This window comes from Pan troglodytes, chromosome 12, assembly GCF_028858775.2.
Source record: "Pan troglodytes isolate AG18354 chromosome 12, NHGRI_mPanTro3-v2.0_pri, whole genome shotgun sequence".
NCBI classification, from domain to species: domain Eukaryota; kingdom Metazoa; phylum Chordata; class Mammalia; order Primates; family Hominidae; genus Pan; species Pan troglodytes.
Genome location: NC_072410.2, coordinates 71,620,334 through 71,646,446, shown reverse-complemented (window position 1 = coordinate 71,646,446; position 26,113 = coordinate 71,620,334). Strand labels below are relative to the sequence as shown.

General features: G+C 38.1%; 1 protein-coding gene across 30 annotated transcripts in view; it reads right to left on the bottom strand.

Moving 5' to 3' along the window:
* NRXN1 (neurexin 1) overlaps positions 1–25,017 on the bottom strand; it is a 1,116,221-nt gene extending 1,091,204 nt beyond the window's left edge. For 18 of the 30 annotated variants that reach the window (XM_054678382.2, XM_054678385.2, XM_054678394.2 and 15 more), the window contains exons 1-2: positions 24,496–24,902; positions 20,008–21,700 (exon numbers count right to left, since the gene is read on the bottom strand). In XM_054678382.2, the coding sequence (XP_054534357.1) occupies positions 20,008–20,779 (772 nt within the window). In that variant the 5' untranslated portion in view covers positions 20,780–21,700; positions 24,496–24,902. The other 12 variants (XM_024354134.3, XM_054678393.2, XM_054678402.2 and 9 more) reach the window with 3 other exon arrangements.
* Between the last annotated feature and the right edge of the window lie 1,096 nt (positions 25,018–26,113).

Sequence of the window (26,113 nt, the reverse complement as noted above, 5' to 3'; positions counted from 1 at the left end):
GTTAGGGGTTTAGGAAAATTGTGCATAATAAGCACATAACCATTATACACATCAAAACGTACTTTTACCTTTTGTGTGTGTGTGTTTTATATATTATTTTTCTATTTTTAAATGAAGAAGATTTGAGAAATTATTGATTAGATAGTTTTTGATAAAGGATAAAAGAGTTAGGTTAAATAAACATTTTTATGGGATGCACTTTTACATGAATGTTTCTTTCTTAAACTGAATAAATCCTGAGATAAAATATTATCACCAAAGATACTTAGCTAAATTGTGGACAAATACATAGAGTAACAGTCTGTAGACAATAGCAAATAATTATCTGGAATATTCCCTTCATTTCAAAAGTTTTCATCTTAGGTATATTGTTTGAATATTTTATTATCAAAAAGCCAAAATATGATGAAAAAGTCATAAAGTGATAAAATCCTAAGAAAGGAAATAACAGTGGAAAGAAAAATTTATCTTGCACAGAATAGAAGGAAAATAAATAAACGAGAAGCACACAAATAATCAAATAAAGAAAATAATAGTAGAAAACAATAATCCTGTTTTGTATGCTGAGATTTGCCTACAGTCTTCCTATAAAATATCTGGAAACTATATCTAGAGGTTTCTCTTTGATTGTTGCTGGCAATGTATCATTTGGTTGGGAAATACATTCACACATAAATAAAAGAGATCAGTTATAAAGAAAAATACAAAAGTCAAATCAATTAAACCCAAGCAGTGCTCCAAATCAAACAAAGAAGAGAGTCAGAGAGTAGCTCAAATGCTATTATACTATCTAAAAAGAAGGGGTTTACTTTTGATCCTTTGTGTATATGACTCCATAGAACCTGCCTGAGCTATTCTGAAGCTGTGAGTGGCGATGGTGAAGGCAGATGAGAAAGCATGATGTGTAGAGACAAATAAAGCCTGGGTTCAAATTTTCTCCTTGCTATTTAGATTTTTCCAGGAATTCGTTTTCCTAAATACAAAATGAAAATAATTAAATTTGGTTTGTGTTTTTGAGAATTAAGTGAGATAATAATCACAAAGTTGATCACTGCAGGGTATGGCATAAATTCATTACATATCAATTCCTTTCCTCTCTTGCCCATTACTAACTATACAGGGCATTTTGAAAACGTATTTATTAATTGTATTTCTTATAATATATCATTTTAATTGTGTATAAAATATACTCAAAGATACTAAAAGCATCAATATAATAATTTCCTAACATAACATTTTAGCTCTTTGTAAATATATATAAATATAAATTTATAATTTACAAATTAATAGCCACAAATGTTTTGTTGGAATGTTTTTATAAAACTTGTACTCATATACTTCTATTTTTTATAGACTGCTTTTAATTTCGTGATAATATTAAGGTTATTTGGTAGGACAAATCACATTTTTGTTTTATTTTTAGGCAATTTTTTCTTAAACTGGAAAAATCTGAGACATACAGTAAATGAAACAAAAATCAGAGCTGTAGAGTCAATGAAAACAAAGTATAACTAATTTGTGGAAAGGCAAAAATTAGAACCCAGCAATGTACTATTCTACTAAATATCTTTAGTTTCCACATAAATCATGAGTTGGCATATAACATGGATAGTCTGAATAAACTCTTGTTACTTAACTCCAATATTGCCCTAATTTCAAGGAGCTGATCCAGAAGAGGAAGATCTGAGTTGGGACTTCAGACCAATGGCAAGATTCAAGCCTTTCATCTCCATGCTTTCTGCATTTTTCTATAGATATTCAGTTGTGAAACACCTGGAGTTTATGTGTAGTTGGCTCACACCAGCTGCATTTTTGAAGAAGGGGTAAAATAAGCATTTTGGGTTAGATATGAAAAATTTTATGCAACAAATGCATATTTGGAAACTGCAAAATGAGCATGCAAATCAATTTATATGCATCGATGAATGAATATAGACGGGCTATTTTCAAAGTATAGGCATTCTAGTGTAGCATAATATATCGGGACAAAAGGAATGGGAAGGAGGCAAATTGCTCAGCTTAGTCATCCATTTGCAATGGAAAATTGCATTGTCAGGTTCCATTATGCCTGCACAAATTTAGACAAATTAAAGAGTCTACTAAGTAATTATTGATAACATACACGTGTATGAAGTAGAGCAGGAAAGTTGTGAGTCATTTGGAACTTCTCAGATGTTTCTAGGATTTTCATTAGCGAAAGGAGGCATTGAAAGAATGATAATATACCTTACTATGAAACCAATTTGAGACACAACACTGGCCTATTCAGCCATATCTCTTCTATGGTGACAGAGACGGATAACAACCGGAAAAAGTGTAAATAAAACATTAACACAAATCACTCCGCTGAGGAGAAACGTTACATCTGGTTCTGGACCCTGCCTCTTGTTAGGATCCCTTCATTCATTACTTCATTACCAGGAGAATTATTCAGTCTGACACACGGGACCAAGTTAAAAAAAATCCTTAGAATTATATAAACTTTAAATCCTATAATTCTCTCTTTTACAGTGTGTGTTCAGAATATATTCTGCAAGGTTAGTATGGTATTCTGTTCTGACAATATAAACATTCTACTACATTTAAGACAGAATGTTCAACCAAGGATAACATAAATCCCTGGAAAGTCATATAATGGGTCTTATCTTCTGAAATGCACTATTGGTTTGACATTTCAAACATCTCATAGATAATCCCTCAAGATGGAGAGTCACCAACTTCCTTTGATAATCTGCTCTTGCACTTATAAATATTTATCCTTCAACAATTTAAATATGTTTTTTCTTTACCCTCTTCACTGAAAACAGCAAAACACCTGGTCTTTACAGGTTATGTGCCTTTTTAATACATAAATAAGTATATAAATTCTATTTTGCATATATGTGTACGTATTTGACATTTATTTATACTCGCTAAACGTATTTTTAACAAACTTTCATACCAGTTCACAAAAGCACACCTCATTCATGTTATATTGTGAGTCATTATACACAGCTCTACCATAATTTATTTAATCAAATCCATGTTAATAAACATTTGGATTTGACTCCATTTACTTGTTTTCACTATTACAGACAACATGCAATGAGTACCAGTGCTAATATATTTGTGAGGCTTGTTCAGGTATTTCTGTTTAAAACCAAAGTTCCTAGAGGTGAAACTGTTAAAGGAAATACACATTTACATTTTCATAGTTACTGTTAAACTGCCTCTCAAAAGAACTATAATAATACACACTCCATCCAAAGATGCACAAGAGCATAAGAGTCTCTACGTTGCCACACCTTTCGGCCAAAACTGGGTATGATGGTCTTTTCTGTGCTTTTTTTTTTTTTTTTTGGTCTTGCTTTGCCACCCAGGCTAGAGGACAGTGGCACAATCACAGTTCACTGCAACCTCTAACTCCCAGCCTCAAGCAATCTACCTCAGCCTCAAAAATAGCAGGAACTACAGGTGTATGCCACCACATCTGGCTAATTTTTTAAAATGTTTTTGTATCTCGCTTTTTGCCTGGGCTGGTCTCAAACTCCTGGCCTCAAACAATTCTCCCACTTCAGCCTCCCAAAGTGCTGAGATTACAGGAATGAGCCACCCTGCCCAGCCTGATGGCGCTTTTTAATATTTTCAACAAGCTAAACAATAAATCATATACTTCATTTTAATTCACATGTCTTTACTTATTATTGAGGTCAAGCTTCTTTTTATACATTTACTGGCTATTTGATATTCTCTTTTAAGAAATTGCCTACTTGTTTTGTTTGACCATTACCAACAATATTCTCTTCTTAATACCTTGCAGTGAGACCCACTAACGTTTGTTGAACTCCTACAGTGGGCCAGACTCTGGTAGCTCTTACGTATATAAAAAGTGTAAGTGCTCCCCTGGGGACTTAGAATCAAGTGAAGAAATCAGATGGGATGATAAATTACTATAATAAAATGTGTTCAGCATAAGAATAAGGGTCTATACAAAGCCAGCATTGTCCCTGCTGGAGAACCAGGGGTGAGCAGGAAGAGGGTATCAGGGATGATTTCACAGAGAAGGAGACCTTACAGATGGGTTTTAAATGATGGGTGAAATTTCACTCAGTAGAGATTGAATGGAAGGCACTAGGTCCAGAGAGAGTAACACTAGAAAGAACCCCAAGACATGTGAACACAATTATTATGCAGAATATAAATAATGACTGGCTTAGATCACAAAGTTTCTGTTGAAAGAAAATGGTAAGAAATGAGTCTGGATAAGGAGACCAATTTATATACAAGTGCTTGCCTGCCATTCTTGAGAATCTGTATTTTATCTTTCAGCCAAAGGAGCAGTACTATTTATAAAGGATCACTCCAGTAGTAGAGACAAATGGCATTGAAAGGGGACAAAAGGAGCAATGCCTGAGATTGGGAAAGTGGTAAGTAGACTATAGCAGCAATCCTGATGAGGGAGTATTAGAGCCTAAAATAGCATAATATCAATAGAATCAAGAGAACTTGGTCACAGAAAGCATGTGATTAATCCTTTCATCTTTCTACAACTAGTCACACTGGATATTCATCTCTGTGGCAGCATTTATTGCACTGTAATGAAATCATGCATGTTGTCTACCAGCCCACCCCACTAAAATGTGACGCTTTCCAACTCTTAGACCTGTAGTTGACCAAAACGTTGTTCCACCAAAAAATAAACTTTCAGGTTTCCTCACTTTCCTTGTGTTGACATTTTATGCTGCAACAAACTCAGTATTTATTAATCTAAAGTCTTTTTTAAAAAAAAAAACCTAGCCTCTATAACATTCTAATGCCTTAGTGCAAACTGTTTTATTTTGATATGGAAGAATCCAGTGATTAGAGTAATTTGAAATGATGGTGACTTAATTAAGAGTGTGAAGCAATCCATTAACTATAATTTGTAAAAGGAGCCATACGTTTTTCACTCTTTTAGGTATACCATTGGACTTGCATTTTCAAAAAGTAAACCTGCTAATTTTTGCTGCAACTGAGGATATCATTAACAATATCACCAGTAGCACACATGTGTACCTTATTACAGATCTTCATATACTATAATTAATAGTGAGTTTTATTCGTATTTGGATGCCTGAATTGTTTAGACTTGTATTTAGGTTTCAAGCCCTTTATTTGTGCTGTCAAACGTTTAGTCCTCAAGGGCTTGAGAGCACAGAGGTGAACACTGCCTAAGACCTAACATCTCACCTCCTCCTGTGTGATGGCTTCTTAATATGTGGTTCAGGAATTATGAATGGAGAAAAACAACAGAGGGGTCAAAGATGAGGCTAGATTTCTGGTTTGTGTAACTGGCTTTCCTGGGAAACCAAAAACATGACAGAATACCCAGAAATGCATGTTTTTCATTTTGTGAGTACTATAATTTTTTTTCTCTGGTTTTTGTTTTCTTTGTTTTGTTTTTAACCCAAAACTATTTTTCTGCCCTCTAATCTCATCCTCCTCCAGGAACAATTCATACCAGTACTACCAAAGACCCTTTCACCCAAAGCTGTATTTCACAGAGGAAGAACAATTACATAGGATATAAACAGACTGAGATGTAAGAGACACCACTCGAATATTCTGTGGTTATGCAGCAGGGCAAGAACATCACACCTGGTGGAGGTAGAGTCAGTACTGGGAGGATACCCTGGAGATGGCAAAGCAAACAAGAGGAAGTGCAAGGTGAGTCTGCAATACAGGCAGCGGCTGTAACTCGAGCTCAACCAGCTCAACAACGTTTAAGGAAACATGAAACTGGGGCAATCCACTGTGTAAAGAGGACAAGGGCAGCTGGCTCAGGGCAAACATAAGCATGTGGGTGGAGAGCCTGCCCAGAGTGTATTCCAGGGACACCAATGTGCAACAACAGCAAGTCAAGTCACTGGGGGAAGTAATTCATGGGCCAAGTGTTCTGTAACAGTTGGTGACATATTTTATGCAAATGTATCTGTGAATTATAACTTCAGACACTCTTGAAATAGAGTTTTATTTTTTTTTTGGCAGAAATTAGGTTTTGTAGGGGGAGGGGAGAGTATTTGTTTTGGGCTTTTTCCAACTCAGGACTTGGGAGATTTGCATGTTAAAAGGCTTTCAGAAAAGTCCAATTATTTACATAACTACAGAACTGAAAATATATTTCAAATGTTACTTAGTCCAGGCTGCTGACCAGAAAAAGAGGAACCTTAAGCAATTTAAAACTAGCAGTTGTCTATTTAAGCTACTAAGGATCTCTAGTGATACAGATTCACCCACCACTTCTGCTGACCTGTTACCACATTTATACTAGAATTACAAGTGAATGCTGTTTTCTCTTTCCTTCGGCCTAAACCAGCACAATTTTGTTCAAATCCATTTCCATTGTTTAGTCCTCTGTGGACCAGACTACCACTGCCAGTTTTCCTTAGTCCAAATTCTTTTTTCTGTTTGTCAGCTCATATTTTTCTGGCCTACTTTTCCTGCTTACAAATGCAATGCTATCAAGATTTTTCCCTTTATACAATTCTGGACTGCCTGATCTACAGACACTAGTGAGAGACATTTTTTAAGCCGCTAGATAACAAAAACCTACCAAGAATTTTATGAAGTTCTTGTCCATGCAATTTCCAAGGCATGATGGGAAATTTGCAAGTCAGACAAAGGCAACAGGGAAGGTGAGGGGGTCACTAAAAGTGCAGTGATGCTGCTGCTGGGATGAACAGACCAGGATGACTGTAATACATTTTTGGAACTAGCCTTTGGAAGAGCATTAGCCAGCTGAAGTGATAGTGGGTAAAATAAACAGAGCGGGGGCTATTAGAGGAAGGAGGCTGAATGTCAGATCAGTTGCAAAGAACGAGGATTGGAACATTTTTAGCTCAGTGAAGACAGCACTCTTTCTCTTAGGCAGATAAAGATAATTGAAGAGGATGCTAACCATATGGATTTTATTTCCACTGAAGACATAAAAAAATTAATTTATGTCAGCAGAGAAAGGATATTCATTAAACTTAAGGGAGAAATTTTCTGCTCAGGAAAAGTTATTAAACAGTTAAATGGAATTTTGAAAAAGAGAAAAAATATGACATTGCATTAGCTTATACAGATTTCTTTGAAACACAGGAGAGATTATCCTATGTGAAAGAGTGTGGAGGATATACAGTTAGTTATTATTTTATAAATAAAAAAGAAGGAATTACAAGTGAAGAGTCTGGCCTCAGGAGTTACGCAGCTATGATTCAAATGTCAGGTTTGTGAATTTCTAGTGCGTGAATTGGGGAAAATTTTAAAAATCTTTCTGGGCCTTAATTTTCTCACCTATCAAATGAGAAAAACGTCACCTACTTTTTAGGGTTGTAGAGTAGACCAAATGAATTAATAGCGCAAAGAGCTGAAAATAGTGCCTGACACACTGTGAGAGCCATTTAAGATTTTGCTATTGTTGTTGATGTTGTCAGTTGGCAGGAAAAATTCCAATGATACACTGCCAGAAATGACAGCTAGAGACAAAGAATGATTATATTTTCTGTAGGTTAAATGTAGACAATTACGTATTTATTCTTGTCTTTTCCTTCCTATTTCCCTTTTTGGCTTAAGCCCAGGGCTAGAAGTCAAGCAATGTATGTTCCTGTCCTGTCTTCTACTAACCAGATGTGTGATTTTTTAAATTTTAAACCAACAGTTCTCAATGTCCTCATTGTTTCAAATTCTGTTAACTCTTCTCTCTGTCTGTCTGTCTCTCTCTCTCAATTTACTTTAATCACAAATACTCTTTTTCTCTCCCATCATCTTTTCTCCTATCTCCTGTTCCTCTCTTCTGGTCTTCTGTCTCATTTTCTAAATTATCAAACAGCTCAAGCTTCCCAGCTTCCCTGAGGCTTGAGCATCTTTCCATCCTCCACCTCCTATGGGCAGAAGACACTCAGAATTGTGTATTTGGCTCCAGTTCAAATTGTTATTGTCTCTGTTTAGGATACAAATAAGGATTTTGTCCAGGATGGATAATGTCTTGGGTCGAGGAGAAGGAAGGTGCCCATCATTCTTCTTTATTGCCAAGAACCTCTGGGAACATGAACAGCTCCCAGCTAACAGCTGGAGAGGAGCACCATTCCCAGAAGATTTATTCTAACTCCTGAAGCTCTACCTATGTCTGTACTTTTATGAAGGAAATCAATATATAGAGTCATAGAATAACAATGGATAAACTTCAAGTGAAAAAAATTATTTAAATGTCATCTGAAGTCAAAAAATACATTGTGATAGAAGAAAGACATATTTTAATCCAACCATTTTTAACTTAAATAAAGGGTGAACAGGACAGAGGAAAAGAAAATGAATGTCTAATATATTATAAAATATATGTAATGATATTAACTGAAAAATGGAGCACGTTTTTAAACTTACAAGTTACCATTTGAAAAAAACTACTTTAAATTTCATATGGAACCAAAACAGAGCCCGTACAGCCAAGAAAATCCCAAGCAAAAAGAACAAAGCTGGAGGCGTCAAGCTACCTGACTTCAAACTATACTACAAAGCTACAGTAAACAAAACAGCATGGTACTGGTACCAAAACAGATATACAGACCAATGGAACAGAACAGAGACCTCAGAAATAATGCCACACATCTACAACCATCTGATCTTTGACAAACCTGACAAAAACAAGCAATGGGGAAAGGATTCCCTATTTAATAAACCATAAAGATCCTTGAAGAAAACCTAGACAATATCATTCAGGACACAGACATGGGCAAAGATTTCATGACTAAAACACCAAAAGCAATGGCAACAAAAGCCAAAATTGACATATGGGGTCTAATTAAACTAAAGAGGTTCTGCACAGCAAAACAAACTACCATCAGAGTGACAGGCAACCTACAGAATGGGAGAAAATTTTTGCAATCTATCCATCTGACAAAGGGCTAATATCCAGAATCTATAAGGAACTTAAACAAACTTACAAGAAAAAAACAACCCCATCAAGAAGTGAGTGAAGGATATGAACAGCCACTTTTCAAAAGAAGACATATATGTAGCCAACAAATATTTGAAAAACAGCTCATCATCACTGGTCATTAGAGAAATGCAAATCAAAACCACAATGAGATACCATGTCATAGCAGTTAGAATGACGATCATTAAAAAGTCAGGAAACAACAGATGCTGGAGAGGACGTGGAGAAAAAGAAACGCTTTTACACCTTCGGTGGGAGTTTAAATTAGTTCAGCCATTGTAGAAGACAGTGTGGTGATTTCTCAAGGATCTAGAAACAGAGGTACCATTTGACCCAGCAATCTCATTACTGGGTATATACCCAAAGGATTATAAATCATTCTACTATAAAGACACATGCACATATATGTTTATTGCAGCACTATGCACAATTGCAAAGACTTGAAACCAACCCAAATGCCCATCAATGATAGACTGGATAAAGAAAATGTGGCACATATATACCATGGAATACTATGCAGTCATAAAAAAGGATGAGTTCATGTCCTTTGCAGGGACATGGATGAAGCTGGAAACCATCGTTCTCAGCAAAATAACACAGGAACAGAAAACCAAGCCCTGCATGTTCTCACTAATAATTGGGAGTTAAATAATAAGAACACATGGACACAGGGAGGGGAACAGCACACACTGGGGCCTGTCAGGGGGTGGGGGTCTAGGGGAGGGATAACATTAGGAGAAATACCTAATATAGATGACGGATTGATAGGTGCAGCAAACCACCATGGCACGTGTATACCTATGTAACAAACCTGCGTGCTCTGCCCATGTATCCCAGAACTTAAAGTATAATTTAAAAAAATAAATAAATATCAAAAGCAAATATGTGTATCGGTTCCCTAACTTTTCTGATAAAAGAGGTTTCTGGGATTCTTTTTTTTTTTTCTTTTAAGAGATAGGGTCTTGCTCAGTTGCTCAGGCTGGAGTGCAGTGGCACAATAATAGCCCACTGCCTCCTAGAACTCCTGGGATCAAGCAATCTTCACACTTCAGCCTCCTGACTAGCTGGGACTACAATGCACGTATGGCCACCACATCTGGCTTTTTTTTTTTTTTTTTTTTTTTTTAGAAATGAGGTCTCGCTTTTTTGTCCCGCCTGGTCTGGTACTCTTGGACTCAAGTGACTCTACTTGTACTCCCAAAGCACTGGGATTACCTTATTTCCTAGAAAGTTGGCAGAACTTTTTAAATAGACATTCATAAATGTATACTCTTACACATTTCACTGTGCTTTTGAGTAGTGAAATACAATATGTAACTTCCTATATTTAGAATGTTTTCAATTCAGTAAATTAAACAGTTAACATTTGTAGCATCACGTATAATTTAAAATAAATAATTACATTATTTGCTGGAAAATAAATCAATTTTTCACCAAAGTTAAAGAGCTTAAGCTGTATAGTGGTTTCTTCCACACAACAACTATAGTCATATGCTGCCATGCCAGCTATTTCCCTAAGGAGAGTCAAGGCATGCTTAATTATAGAGGAACACCATTACTTAGAAGAAAAAACATGAGTCTTTAATTTCCTTGCCTCCGCTGGACGGGGCTGTGGATTCTGCTGAATCTAGCAATGTCTGAGTAACACTTAAGCCTAGCTGTTTCCATATACGGGCCAGGCGTTGTGAGGTCCCAAACAACAGTACCTCCTAAGCTCTCATCAGTTGTGTTTCCATCATGGATTAGAACCCACACAGAATTCATTATGTCTATAATTAAATGAAGAAAGCCCTTCTGATGTCAGGATATTAGTGAAGCAACTGTTCGTCTTGGCAGCTCCTCTTTTAACTTTTGGATTGCCAGATCCCTCCTGGGAACCAACCTAAGAAAGCACTATTTGATGTAGCAGTTGTTCCTGCAGTGTGGTGTCAGTGCATTTCTAATTACAGTCCAGACAGTTTTGAGCGTGAGTAACTAGACAAGAGGCCAGGTCAGCACTTTGGCTTGTCAGGTCAGACTTATTTTCCTCCCACTTCTTTCCAATAATAGTTTCTCACATATACCTGAAATAGTACAGAGCATTCATCTTTCCAACTCTAAGAACCACTCCTAAGTTCAATTTCAAGCTATGTGTTGGGAAGCCAAACTCGCTCAGCCAAAAAGAGGCACTATCTTCTCATTACGACATTTCAATTAAGTGCCCACTGTACCATCATCTAGATTTTCAGCAGAACCATATTCTAACTCAGCAACTCTCATTATTTATGTGACTGAGCTAGTTCTTTATATTTGTGCTGACTCACCACAGAGGTTGATATTTTCAATAATTTTATCATCCAAACTCTGAAAGAGATGAAAACTTTGTGTTGCTTGTTTTCCAAAATAATAAGTTTTTCATCAAAAGGACAAAAATTTGTTGTAATATTATTTAGTTGCAATATTTTGGGGCTTTACTGCTGGTTATGATAGAGTAGAATCAACCCATAAAGTAGAATATGAAAAGAAGGTTAACAAAGGAAGCAAATAAACAAGCGTTATGAAAACAAAGAGTGATGAATTCTGACAAGCTATTCCATTTTCTTTATTATCATGACAGTAGGAAGCAGCACTAAATGTAAGAGTCTGCCACAACCCTCAAATCTGATTGCTTTATTATAAGTCAGCCATTTAAAATAGTACCAACCTGAAAACTAGTGAACAAACAGCCCAGCATCCCTTTGATAAGCGAAATATACAAGTTGTGTCATACAATGGACAGGGCTGCCTGCTAAGGTATTGGGCATACTTGGACCCAAATCCCAGCTCTGCCATTTACGAGCTACTGAACTTTTAGCAAGTGATCTCTTCTAACTCACAGTTTTCTCACTGATAAAATCGATATTTTATAAAATTATCAAGTAGGACTATGGTAAGACTATATAAGATAAGATAGACAAAGTACACTGCATAATGCCTTTCACTCGAAAAACACTAAATAGTAATTTTAATAAAAACTACTGTGATTTTTAACAGAATGATTTTAAATTATTCTCAAATTCAAGAGGTGCTTATGACCTTACCTTTAAGGAGAGGCATCTAGTCCATTTTCTGAAATAACTTAATGTATAATATTTTTGGGGAAAATCATGTATATTTGCAGATTTAGAAAATACTATGAGAGTTATGGTTGAACTACCCGGTAATGCCTTTTCCAATATCCAATTACTCATTCAAGTATTTACTGAACTCTTACAAAATACTCATCATTCAATTACTTAACAATTCCAGCAGTTGAGTTGTTCTAATTGGAAAACTTACATTGCCTGATTGTGTTGGTAGGATTTGTGCTCCATGGATGCAAGTGTAAAATAAGAACCTATGTTTTATTTCTAAACATTATAAAGAACATAAAAGTGGAAAATGATTCAAATTCAAACACTGTATACAGTGTTTAAAACAGAGTACTTTCTCTGCTTACTTTTAAAATTATTCATAAATAGGTCTGCTCTCTGGAATACTCTTTGGATATATGTTACAAATATTTGACTTTTATACTCAACATTTTTCAATATAGATTTCCATTAAGGATTACTTTGTAACTAAGCTTTTTTGTATATTCAGTGCATTGGTATTCACTGAACAGCATTTCTGTTTTAATTTGAAAGGTTTTTTTTTTTTAAGTTGAGGGAGAGTTTACATAGAGTAAAGCATATACATTTTAGGTATATAGTTCAGTGAATCTTTACAAATGTAACCACCACCCATATCACGCCCAATGCTCCATTGTTTTGTCCTCTTCTAGTCAAGACCACTAAAAGGTACCTTTATCCCGACCTCTATCATCATAGATTAGTTGTATCTGTTTTAAACTTCATATAAACAGAATTATATCGTATGCACTCATATAACTGCTGCCTTAAAGCACTTATTTTATTTGTTTAAATTTTACCCAAGCGGAATAAGGGAAACAATGTCCTCTTTACTTAGCTTGTCATAAAATCCATATTTTAAAGCATAATAATAAGAGAACTCTACCAAATCTGATGCATACTTCTGGGCATAAATGATCTAAAATACATTTAAAATGACCCCAAAGTAGATGTAAAGAAATATGATTCACATTTTTATAATACTATTAGCATTCACAACGTCCTACAGCAATCTACCTGCTACCATTTAATATCTCCCACAAATTTTTAAGCTTTGAAAGAGTGTGTATCTATTATCTACTCGCAAACAATCTGTGAAGTAGGCTGGCATTAGTTCACAATATATTAGTAGTCTGATTAGGTGGTTTCCCAATTCGCAACCTTAGAAAATGAAACAGAACATTGATGGTGTTATTTTACTTTTAACATTTATTAAGATGTAAAGTCCCACCTGGAATTTAGTTCTTCAGATTCCAAACCATGTTCTGTTTACACACAAAATACAAATAATCATGTGGCAAGAAAGGAATCTGAGAGAGCATGGTACCCATTCCAGTATTCAAGTAGAACTACATGGAATCCATGCTCAGGAGAGAAAACAAAAAGCCTTGCAATTTTCTGAACAGCTCTAAAGCAACTGGCCAAAATTTTGTTTTCCAAAGCTAATTAGAACATTTTAAGATTTACGTATTCAGCAAAGGCCGTGTAAATTTACCTATTCGTATACTTATGAATAATGAATAAAAGAAAAGGAACTGGGCCACAAAATTATAGAGAAGTACACAACAAAAAAAGTATAAGATTTTTGCATACTGTTTTTTTAATAAACCAAAAAACTTTAAAAAATGTAAAAATAATTTATTCTGAATTACATCAAATAGCTTATATACTTTTTGAGAGCACAGTTTGCACAGCAACTTCTAATAGGTTTATTAACCCCATAATAAAATGAAACCTGAATATCTATTGTAAGGCCTAATTTTCAGTACATATTTATAGGAGTTAATTCTGCAACCAGTGTAGCTGAGGAAGGAGTATAGAATGTGGTCAACGACTATTTTCAGGTACTAATGCGTCTCAGAGTCCTGGTTTTCATAATGTAGCTAAGAATGACAGAAATATTATACAGTGCCAGTTCTTTCTATAGTCAATCAGGATAACTATACTTTTAGTAATCAATTTAATTCACATTTAATGATATCCAAAACTGAACATATCAGTGACATGTATACATATATATATACACAATTTTATGCTGAAAAATATAACCTACATATGATAACTAAAATAACCGCTTGCTTGAACTTTTAAAGCCAAATATATTACCTATCTTATCTGCAGCATATGTGTACATAACTTTAATGTATAAGAGAGTCTCAAAGACAAGTTATAAATTCAATAAATCTTTTTTATACTAAAACTATTAAAACTTTTCCTATTTGATAGACAACGTACTATAAACTTCAAAGTAAATGGTATCTTCAATAAGCTATTAATATAGCAAAAATCACTGCTTAAATATAAAATTGGGATGGAATACAGGTATTAGTTTATGTGGAAAGTGAAAGCATAGTTTCTACATATACTTTTGTGTTAAGTGCTTACTAAATCACAAAATTCTCAGAATGTGATTTTTTAACATATTTTGAGTAACAGCTAGACATGGGTAACATTAGAACACAGCTGCATATAACAGAAACAGAGGCTCGTTGTCTTTATAAACTGAAACTTTAGGCAGGTAATGGATCATTATTATACTAAAATTCCTTTTAGACAAGAAAGAAGAAGTTCTATACATTTAAATTTTGCTTGAAAGTACCCCTAAAAAAAATAGTGTCGGTGGAAATAGTGAGTGAGGTAATAGTAACAAAAGTAACACGTGGACACTTACAAAATGCTTACTATGTGCCAGGCACTAATCTAAGAGATTCACATGAAGTCCCCTGCTTCATTTTCTTAAGAGCACTAAGAAGTAAGCAGTATTCTCATCCCAATTTCATAGATAACACAATTGAGGAATAGAAAGTTTGAGTTTGCCACTTGAAACCAGGCAGTCTGGCCCAAGAGTCTGTATAATTTAACCTCTACACTACAACTGCATCTCAGAATAGGAAAACAAAATCTCAAAATAATATATTTGACTTTATTTGTGGCATTTTAGAATAGTAACTCAGTATTGATTATTACCTCATAGTCAAAATAAACCTTTTAATAAACAGATGCCTTTCACTGTCATACTTTAAGAGTTTCCCAGAATGCTTCCTCTAGATCAAAACTATTGATGAGTTTCTGTGACTCAGAGCCTTCTCAACACCCACCTTTTCCTACAATGGCAGACTTCAAACAAAACTCTGGCAAAATCTCTGAATCATTTTTAACCACTATCTACTTATATAATAACTTCTTAAATGAAAACAATCTTACAAAGATTACAAGCACCTACAAAATATTTTCCTTTATTGTAGTAGTTACAATGTTGATTCAAACAACAAATATATTTTGTCAGTAGAACATGTACTTGGGGGTATACTATAAAGTATGGCACTGTACTTGGGGTATGCTATAAAGTGTGGCACTGCCACTGGGTTCCAAAGACCCATAAAGTCAATGGGTGTATCTGCAGGAAACCACAGTACAATCCACACAAAGGGTTCAGGTAATGCTTTTCACAGGTAGAACCAAAGTGTTCTGAACAATCAATGGCCTTACATTTCAACACCTAACCAAACCCATGATGACTTTAACTTCCTTCAAGAAAGAATTGTATTTTTCCCCTAGTTTAATCTACAGCTTACTGTGGGTGCTTAACAAATGATGTTGACTGACAAACAGAAAATAATGTTTCCTCTTTCTCCCTGGCCCCCTTTCAATCTGTTCTCTAAGAGTGACATTTTGGAAATATAAATGTGATAATGCCATCTTCCTCCCTACCATCCACACTACACTCTTTGCATTACTATTTTATCACTTTTACAGTAAAGACAAAAATACTTGACATGGTCCAGAAGGTTGTGCACTGCCCGACCCCACTCCTCTCGAGTAGGGAGTTAGAGCTCCATGCTTAAGGCATTCTCTCAGTGGCACATGCTGTGCCATCTCCTGCATCAGAATTCTGTTCCTCTGGGCTTTACCTGATTAATACTTTTCCTCTGCCTTAATTTGGTTAATTTTTTCTCACTTTTTCAGATTTCAGTTTAATAATCACTTTTTATTACGTCAGCTGACACTATTTTAAGTTTTCATAGTATCATGCACCCATCCTTCAAAATACATACCACAGTTTTAAGCTTCATTTTTTAAAAGTCAATATGCCTTCTCACTAGAATATGAGGTCTATGAAAGTAATAATTATTTCTGCACTACCATTTTATTGCTTAAGCCTAGTACTCTGGTACACAAAACAATCAGTACTTGCTGAATAAAGAAATTAATAAACAAATGAATGAATGAACAAATGAATGAATGAGTGAATGTGGTTGCCTATCTGGTCACATTCACAAAGTAATGGAAAGCAGGAGCTTTCTTAAGTCACATGTATCATACTGACATGTTCAGTGACATTAAACAATCAGGAAGCATAAGCCATACGTGTTTATGGCCATTTAAATAGAGAATATGCAAAAAAAAAGTGAAAACAGTCCAATGTGGGATTTTAATATACATGACTCTAAAATGCACGAGACCTGGGGATCTGGAAATCATGAGAATTATAACTTAATTTCTTATTGATTATCCTTGTTATTCTTGTTTTTAAACTGGATAGCTATGAAATTCACTAATTCTTTCAAGTTGCTAGGGATCTATGAGTGCTCTTAAGTAGAAATAATGTTCAAGGTCATTTAGATGAGACCATATCAACGGTCCAGGCACTTAGATGAAATGAATATAAAAAAGCTATGTACCCTGTAAGCATTCATCACTCAGGAAAGGTGACATTTTTGCTTAGTTGAGTTCTGAGGCTGATGCTCAGGGTCAAAGAACATAAGTGATGCATAAATTAGTTTTGTTCTATCAGCCATTTTTACGTTTTTTTTTCCCTTGAATAACACCTGAACCTGAAAATAATCTCAACCCGAATGAACTGGAAATCTTATTTGCCAGACGTCAAGAAAAAGGGCTTGGGAACAAATAAAAGTGTTTATGCTCTTACCCAGGTTCTGCCACTAACCTGGTCATCACACATAACCTTTCCTGGATTCTCTAACAATACATAAATAAATAAAACTTGCTAGGCTCAAACACAAAGCCAGGATGAAATTGAGCTCATTCAATAAAAATATTCTGGAAATTCATAGGTGCATAAGTTGTTTCAAGGCACTCTTGGCTGGAGGTTGGGGAGAGATAATATTTTTATTATCTTATTATAGTCTTACTTTTTAGTAGTTCTTATTGTATTTTAAATATGAAGGCAGCTAAATGGTGTTAAAATTTTAAAAGTATTATAGTTTGGACCAGAGATAAACTGAATTTATGTTTAATATTTGCCTGTTTTTTTCCCTAAATTTTCTCTTAATGAAGTGAACTTATTGATTTTAAAATTAGTTTTTGTGAAGAACATGGCAGACAATGTAAATACTGGCTACAGGCAGAGCTTTGTTGATATTTCATCTGAATAGAAATCATCTATCCCTAGCCATTAATACATGATCTGTATTGGGAGAGTCATCCATTCTCAATTAATTATTCAATAGTCACTTGACACACATGAAATAGGGAAAATAAGCAAAATGGAGCCAATCCTTCTAGGAAGACTGACTCTGCCTTTATCACTCCATCTCCCAATTCTGTGATACTCAAAAGAATCCAACCTTTTGTTTTCCTTCTACGTTTAGTGGTGATCTTTTGCACTCCATTTTCAGTTCAAATTTTCAAAGTGACTCAATGCTTCAGAAGAATCCTAATGGATTTGCTATTCTGAGTTGAATTATCCTATGTACCAGGCACTACACTGTTCAATTATGCATCTTGGTAATTCCAAATTCTTTATCTTATAGAAAGAGCTATCCATTTGCAAAATAAAATGCATTTCAGATACATCTAATTCTGCTTCTCTTTAACAAATTACTTTTTCCACTCTTAACTGTTCCTGATTATGCATGATCTCTGAATCCCTACATTAAAAATGCATAGAAAAATAAAAATTTTCATTTAAAACACCCTCCCACACAGTACAAGCTGTCATTGTGTCATATTTGTTTCCTAATTTAAGGAAGGAAGCTACATTTCATGGGTCCTTCATTAAATTGCCTTCTCTGTATTTTAAAGTGCCATTAGGATACTTAAGACAATTTTCCCATAAAGTAATGTTCATTTTAAAATTTGTTTCTATTAATCAGTGCAAAAGTATGCAACTTCAAATTACAGTATGGAAATTATCATATCTACCTAGCATATTATTCATGATTCACAAGTAGATTTGCTAGAAGAAAAAAATTATCTTTTTTATTTTGTAAAACATAACTGTAAAGCCTGCTCTCATAACCATAGAAATGTACTGTTAAAGCTGAAGTGCTGTATAGGCCATGGAATACACAGTTTTCTATAATTACCTAAGCCAAAATATAATGAAATACAAAAACCCACATGAAGACAGAGCGCAACAAAATAGCCCTTTCTTTCTTCCCCTCCTCCTAATCCTGTGAAGGCTACAGAAGTCTCCTAAAGACCAGTTTTTTTTCTTCCTAACTAACTCTCCTTGCTGTTTAAACAATTACAAATCTTATCAAGTCTTCATTTCTCTTAAAGTCAAGTGAGAGAGAACTGCCAACTCTAATAAGATTTACAAAGGCTAGTTCCCCTTAGCAGTGTCAGCAAAAAACAAAGACATTATACAATAAAACGCAGCCACACAGAGCTTTTGTCCCTATAGCTTTCGAAATCAGATTTAATAATTCACCTTTTTTCACCCATTTCAGCCACAAATGCCATTTATCCATGTGTTGATTGCCTTGCTTTGACCCATAAGCTATCTACTTTAAATCCTGACATCTCCTACTTAGCCACTGATTCGTCTTTTTCACACCACTCACTCACTTTCTGTTAGAGGCTTTGCTGTATTTATACAACCGTATTTTCCTTGGTCATTGTCATGTAACAGCACCGGCAAAACACACTGAAGACCGAATTTTATTTCTAAAGAGGAGAAAACAGAACTTAGGTATGACTTTTGTAGTTTAATGCCACACTGTTTTAAGCCCCAAGAACCACAGAAATTACAACTTGGCCTCCACTACCCAGATAAATGTCATTAGCCGAATATCCTTAGAAAATCTCTTGCAATCCCTTACATGCATCCCTGTTTATTAGTCTGCAGAAGCTTCCCAATCCAGCAACATCTAAATTTCTCTACTACTGTATTTCTCTTTATAAGGCATTTGTTAATTAAGAAATCTTATTTAATCTCTAACATTTTTAAACGTCAGCTGACCTCACACTTCAAGAAACCGCATAAATGACAAAATTTTACTTAAATTTGACAAACGTTGGACTTGGATATAACAGTGGAAACCAACATTATTCCAAAAAGCCTCCTGCTAATGAAGAAACTCTTCACATCCTCTCTTTCCCTTTTTCCACAACGAAAAGCAGGTTTTTACCGCTCTATCTGCAAAAGGCAGAGCACTGCCCGTGAACCCTGTCTTTCTCGTCCTTTACCACGAGTGACCAGAACCACGTGGGGATTCTCAACCACGGCCGTGGTATACCTCTCCTGTGCTTCATTTCTCATCAAACACATGCCCAATCTTCTAGATGCTTGTTTGCATCTTAAGGGCAAAGTCTGTGTGTTACAGATTTAGAAGTGGTAGAGACAAGTACAGTGGTCATAGAGGTGGGCCGCGGCCCAATATAGGCCCCAACCTGCCAAAGAACCCGAGGAATAAGAAGAGGCCATTGTATTTGCCACTTGGAAGGGAGTAGTGTTGGTAGAAAGGTCTCCAGAAGGAACTCAAACTTGGATATGGGGGCTGCCAATCCTTAGGAGGATGTCAAGGGAGAAGCTGTGGAGGTGGTAAGGTAGAGAGGCCCCCAGAAACAAGGTCCTTCCCTCGAAGCGAACTGCCACACGTTTGGCAAGATTAGGAAGACCCCATGCACCAGCCCAGTCCCCTCCTCCCCGCGCCCCGCCCAGGCCCCGGCCCCCGTGGGTCGGGCGTCGGGCCTTACCTTGGCTGCAGTCCTTGCCGCGGAAGCCGGTTCGCGAGCAGTCGCACACGGCCTGGTCGTCCACCACGGAGCACACACCTCCGTTGAGGCACACCCCGCCCTCGCCCTCCTCGCCCGCCTCGCACGGGCTTCCCCCGCCGCTGTTGGGCGGCTCATCGTCCAGCTTCACCTCGCCGCTGTCCACGGGCAGGGCCTGCGAGGAGTTGACCCTCACGTCACGAATCCACCCCTTGAAGGGCTCTCGCTCCCTCACCGAGGCCAGGGTGAGCTTGAGCGCCGCGGCGCGCAGTTCCGGGGGCAGCCCCCCGACGAAAAGGCCGCTGAACACCGTCATGTCCCTGCGCTTGGACTTGACCTCCACCCACTTGGCCTCCACCTGGTCGATGAAGAGCGTGGTGTTGCGGAACTGGCGGCGGATGCGCACGCTGTGCCAGGCGCCGTCGTTAACCGGCGTGTCGGCCAGGAGCGTCGCAGGCTCAGCGCAGAAGATGGAGAAGCTGAGCTGCAGGCGGCCGCCGCGCGTCAGAATCAGCTCCAGGAAGTCGCAGAAGCCCTCGTCGTCGAAGTAGAGCACGAGGCCGCGGGCGCTGCGCGTCTTGAGCTGGAAGCTCATCTCGCTCTCGCAGCAGGCGTTCCACTTGGGGAAGCGCGTCCATTGGCCCTCGGCGCCCGGAAACTCCAGCCCGCTGCCCAGCTCCGCCCAGCAGCCCAGGAGCAGCAGCGAGAGGCACAGAAGAAAACAGCCCCCGCGCTGGAGCAGCGCCGTCCCCATGCTCGGGGCTGGGGTGCGGCGGGGGGGTGCCGGGGCCGACAGGGTCAAAATGGTCCTGGACACCGTGACGAAGAAATAAGGGTCCCGAGAGACAGAAAGGTAAGGAGAAAGGCGGGAGTGAGAGGGATGTGCCTTCCTTTATCTAGTTCTTTTTTTCTTCTTCTTCTTCCAATAACCCCGCCCTCTCTCCCTGTAGTCCTCTTCCAACTGGAAAACGTTGACCCCAGTGGTACAGGGTAGCCACAGAACTTCCAGACCAAAGGGAGGATGCACTTTGGAGGCAACGTTCTGGAAAAGGCTTCAACAAAAGATCAAGGGAAAGCACTGACCCATTTGAGTCTGATTAACTAATTTAAGAGTATCTGTAGTGTCAACAGATACTTAACTCCTCAAATCCCATTATCTGCCAGGTTCCATCAGTGGTACCAGGCCAAAAGGAAGCAGTGAGAGTCAGTAAAAAGAAAACACTTTTCTCAAGAAAGTACAGGAAGCCAGCAGTGAGCCAGTATCCTTGGATGCTTGTGAATGCCTCAAGTCTGTCTCCTTCAGATGTGGGGTCTTAAAGCAGAACGGAGAAAGGGATGCTTGCCTCTTTAGGGCACCACTTCTTAACCCGAGGATAGCTTCAAAGGCCTGCTTCTTCTGTCATAGCATGGGCTTCAGCACCGCTGCAGCCAAAGCCTAATTCCTTGTGCATGGTCTCACAAGTTGGATTTTACTTCTCTTTTCAGCCACGGCAACAGTAGGACTCAAACCCAGCAGTTGCGAAATAGCCAGAAGCTGTTAGATGTGGAAATCGCAACAGCTCCTCTTCTTTTCTCTCTGCCTCTGCAGGGCCAAGCTAAGATGCCAGCACATCAATTGGTTGTGTGTTGGTGATGCATTTTGGTTTTATCTTGTCTTTTTTAAGGACTCAGACATCTGCAGAGAATTAAAGTCAAAATTAAGGTCTAAAGTCAATATAGTATTATATAAATCATTATTCAGCTCATAACACAAGTGTAGACCTGGTCCTATTAGTAAGGCAAAGAGTTCACCTTCTTGTATAGAGCTTTTGTTATCCTCACTACAAGTAAGTCCTAACATTTTCTAATAGTTAATATGACACTTTTACAGTCAGCCATGACACCCTTGTAGTTTATTATAACTGTTAGTTGGTAACCCGAAGTTTTAAAGAGAAATTTGATTATGGTTATCTTTTTCTTTTCACAAGATAGTTTAATTTTTAAAATATGTGAGGAGAGAACAAATGCTTTTAAGGATTTCTACCTATGTTGTGTGCTTGTTCTGCGGACAGTAAAAATACAACCTATTCAAATCTCAGTTAAGAGATTTTACAATTGGCAAATTAGATTAAACTGTTGGCAGGAAGCTGCCAGCTTAGACTTGTATAGCATTCCTGCCATTTTATTTTTCTTAGAAGGAATATTGATGGTTTCTTGATAGTCTCTTTTGCAAAATTTCACACAAGTATAGTTCTCCTTTATATTAATGAATAATCTGTTGTAAAAGAAAACCACTAATTGGAGCCAGATTTATGTTTTTGGCATTGTCTCAATTGCCCTAATATTAACTTCTCTAAAGGTGCATAAAGTATTTAATATTTTGCCTGAAAGTGTAGATCTAACTCCTCCTGAAGTCTGTATCTTGCTGTCAGCCCTCACAATTTGTGTGGTGAGAAGAGCTGTTGGCATGTATGTCATCTCAGCTGCAATGGCTCCAGGATGCTAGAATTTAAAACCGTACCTTTGAATCACTCACTATACTATTAAATCACTTCTCTTTATTCAACTCTAATCTGACAGGTTCTTGAAATGGTACAGAAATCATAAACACTGATTTTTTCCTAAGTCATTTTTTAACCAAAAAATAACTCTTACCTTTTGAAAAAAATTACAAATGTATAATCTGTTCATGTCAAGAAAGTGCATTATTTTTCTCACTATTTCTTATATTCCCCACCTCTTGCAAACGCACACACTGCAATATATATACACCATACACACATGCACACACACACACCCCAAATTTATTGTCTGGATGTAGAAGCTCACTACCCAATTAACACTTTTTTTCCCTTACAAGCTGAAACTAGCAGTAATTTATGGCACCGCATTGTGCTGCTGCTTCTCCATGGGGGGAGCTGAGAGCATTTCTCTTCAGTACAGAGCAATCCCTACAGGTGTCAGCTGAGAGCCACCAAGCTAGGGTATCCCACTTCAAGTTCCTCCCAGATGAAATTGATGACTGGTTCTCTCTCTTTCAACACACACACACACACACACACACACACACACACACACAGTGCGGGTGTGCGCACATACACACTGCCCACTAGCAAAAGGAAATAAAAATCTCAGTTGCTTATTTATTATGGCTGATACATTCCACACCATCAGCAATCACCAGTCATATCTTGTCTCCTCCTATATCAAACCCAAGGAAAGAGGCTCGTCAAATCATCTGAAATAGCATATTATTCAGTATACTTTCATATTTTAAGTGGACTCAGGAATCTGCTAAATTTTCAGTCATTTGCAAAATAAATCTGGAATATCATGATCAAGAGTAGTGCTTTGAACCCTTTCTCAAGCTCATGTGTTAGAAAACCTTTTTTTTTCTTGTGTGTGTAACTCTGTTGGAGCCAGTTATTGTATTAATTAATGTTACATTGATCACATAACCTTTTTTCTCCCGTCCCTCCTGCCCTCCTCCACTAATGCACACTTTGACAATTTTAAGGGATGGTGGAAGAGAGAAAAACCCTAGAGCAATACATATGTACATATAGATATATATACATTCTTATCACAGGGAGGTTAACTGGTTTTCCCAGTTCTTGGAGGAAGCTCATTGTATGTGAGCGAGTATCTGTATTTATATGGAGAAAAGAGGATTCTCTCTAGGTGCCGGAAAGACCTGGCCAGTTCACAAATTAGAGGATGAAATAAAGGGATCTGAAAAACATCCTTACTGCAGCCAAAAGAAGAAGCGCTCTAATTCAAAAGCAGACTAACAGCATCATTAATCTTTTCTTTCATTTCTAGAATCAAATTCATCCCAAGTCACTAGGAGGATCAATACAGTACGCTCATCGGCTGCAGTTGCATATTTTAATGTTTCTGATATGACACACACATACACACCTATACCTTTCCATGCATCCTTCAATATATATATATATATATATCTTCATGAAGAACATGAAATCTCTGAGAGAAATTTTAGAAGTGCTTATTATTTCACCCCTGGCTTTTGCAAAGTCTCTCAATACCAATGCACAGCCAAAATTCTCTCTGGCTTTCCCGCCCAGTCTCTAAGCTCCATCTCTAATACCAGTGCAGTTTCTTGGAGCTCAGGGTCTACTGCACAAATTAACGATGGGCACAGTGTGGGGCTGATGAGGTAGGGAAAGAAATATATGGAGAGATATTTTATTGCTTTGATATCTAGCCTGTCTCTTCTTTTCTTTCTTTTGCTAATAAATCACTGCATTCAGCCTTTAAGTTACTACCCCAGTTCCACCATCTCTTCTTGCCATCTATTTAAAAGGCTTCATGCAAAACAACCAAGATCTACACTCCTCCACCCTCCCACCACCCATCTTTCCCTGTGTATTTGTGGCAGATCCTGGCTCAGTTACAATGGGGAAAGATATCCTTCTTCAGCTTGCCTCGCCCCATCCCCTCCCCCCAACCCAAATTGAGCTTCTTTACCTGCCCGGTTATTCCCCTTAGCTCGAGCCAGAGCCTGAAGCATGCATCGGTCAAAGCGAATTTCCTGAGGTCTATGGATAAGGCGACTGCTGCTGCCTTTTCAGAGGCGTCAGGCTTGAGCGTCTATCTCCAGGAGTGCGGGAGGGGAGAACAGGCAACGGAGGGGAGCAGGAGGAGGAGGAGGAGGAGAAGGAGGAGGAGGGGGAGGAGAGGGAAAGAGCTGGGAAGGAAAAGGCGGTGGTGGAGCCTGAGAAGGCTGGGTTACGTGACGCCGGGTGCTGTCCTTCTGAAAGAGAAGGGCGGAGCTGAGCTCTCCGCAGTACCATGGAGAGCGGCGGGCCCGTCCTTTGGCTGGGAAATGGGTGGGCTCGGCCCGTGGTCGCAGCCCCTCCAGGTCTGGATGCTGCGGAGCGAGGTGCTTTTACCTTTGCATCGTCCCCTTGCAGGGGGAGCCTGATCCTGGGGGCGGGGACCTTCCGCAAGCGCTTCTAACTTGTCTCCACCCTCTCTTCCCCATCGGAAAGAAAGAAAAAGAGAGAGAGAGAGAGAGAGAACGAGCGAACGAACACGAACCAGAGAACCACGTAGCCTACTGAGCATGCCCAGGCCCCTGCTAGACTCATGGAAAGCTGTATGGAGATTCCACTTCTCCGGGGTTTAGTAGTGATTGGGCGGGGATACCTGAGAGGGTGCCAGGAAAGGGTCCAGCAGTCAAAGAGAAGGGGCCAAGGAGTCGATAATTATGATGAGCTCTGGCTTTACTTGTGCACCTTGGTCTCCTGCTCAGAACCCTTGAAAAGAAGCTGCAGCTTTTCGAGGAATGCAGGGGCAAGCAAGACTCACACAGGCACTGGCATTCTCCTAGATCCAAAGTCCCTTGCCCCACCCCTTACTGTGGCTCTGCCTTGGGTAATCACAACAAATCTTCATGACTTGCCTAGGCTGTGCCAAAAAGATGTAAAAGGAACCCACCAGGGTAAGATGCCAACTTGCAGACGACGATCAACTGTGTCTGACAAGGTGCTTTTTACTGCAGCCTCTCGTCATTCTCCAGCCTTCTGTGCTCTGTCTTGAACCAAGTTTTCTACCTGTTTAACTCTTCCCTCCGTCTCCTCCTCCCTTTTGCAGCTGGTAAAACCTGGTCAAAGTAAAACTGGGTGTGAGGCTCTAACCATACAACTGGGCATGCCCAATAGGCATTGCTGGGTTTGATGAGAAAGGGGTTAAATCTAAGGGAGCTTACAGATTAGGTGGTAGAGGAGTTCGGGGTCTGTGGCTTTAAATTGTGGTTTGCACCCTATGGACGTTTAAATTCCTATTCCTGTATATTCCTAGCCTGGGTTAGTTTTGGAGCAGATACAGACATTTTTATTGCAACGCCACAAACCTAATAGTCTGAACCTCAAATACTGTAAGGCAAGACTATTTTTGGCCTCCAGGCCCTATAGAGCAAGAATTTAAGAACTAGATAAATTTGGGAACATCAAAATAATATATATTACAATTACAATATGTATATTCTTCCAAAAAACTAGAACTCATTCCTATGATAAGCCGATGTATACTTTCACTACTTTTGTAAAAGGGTCTAAATAACCTGAAGGCGGGTATCACAGGT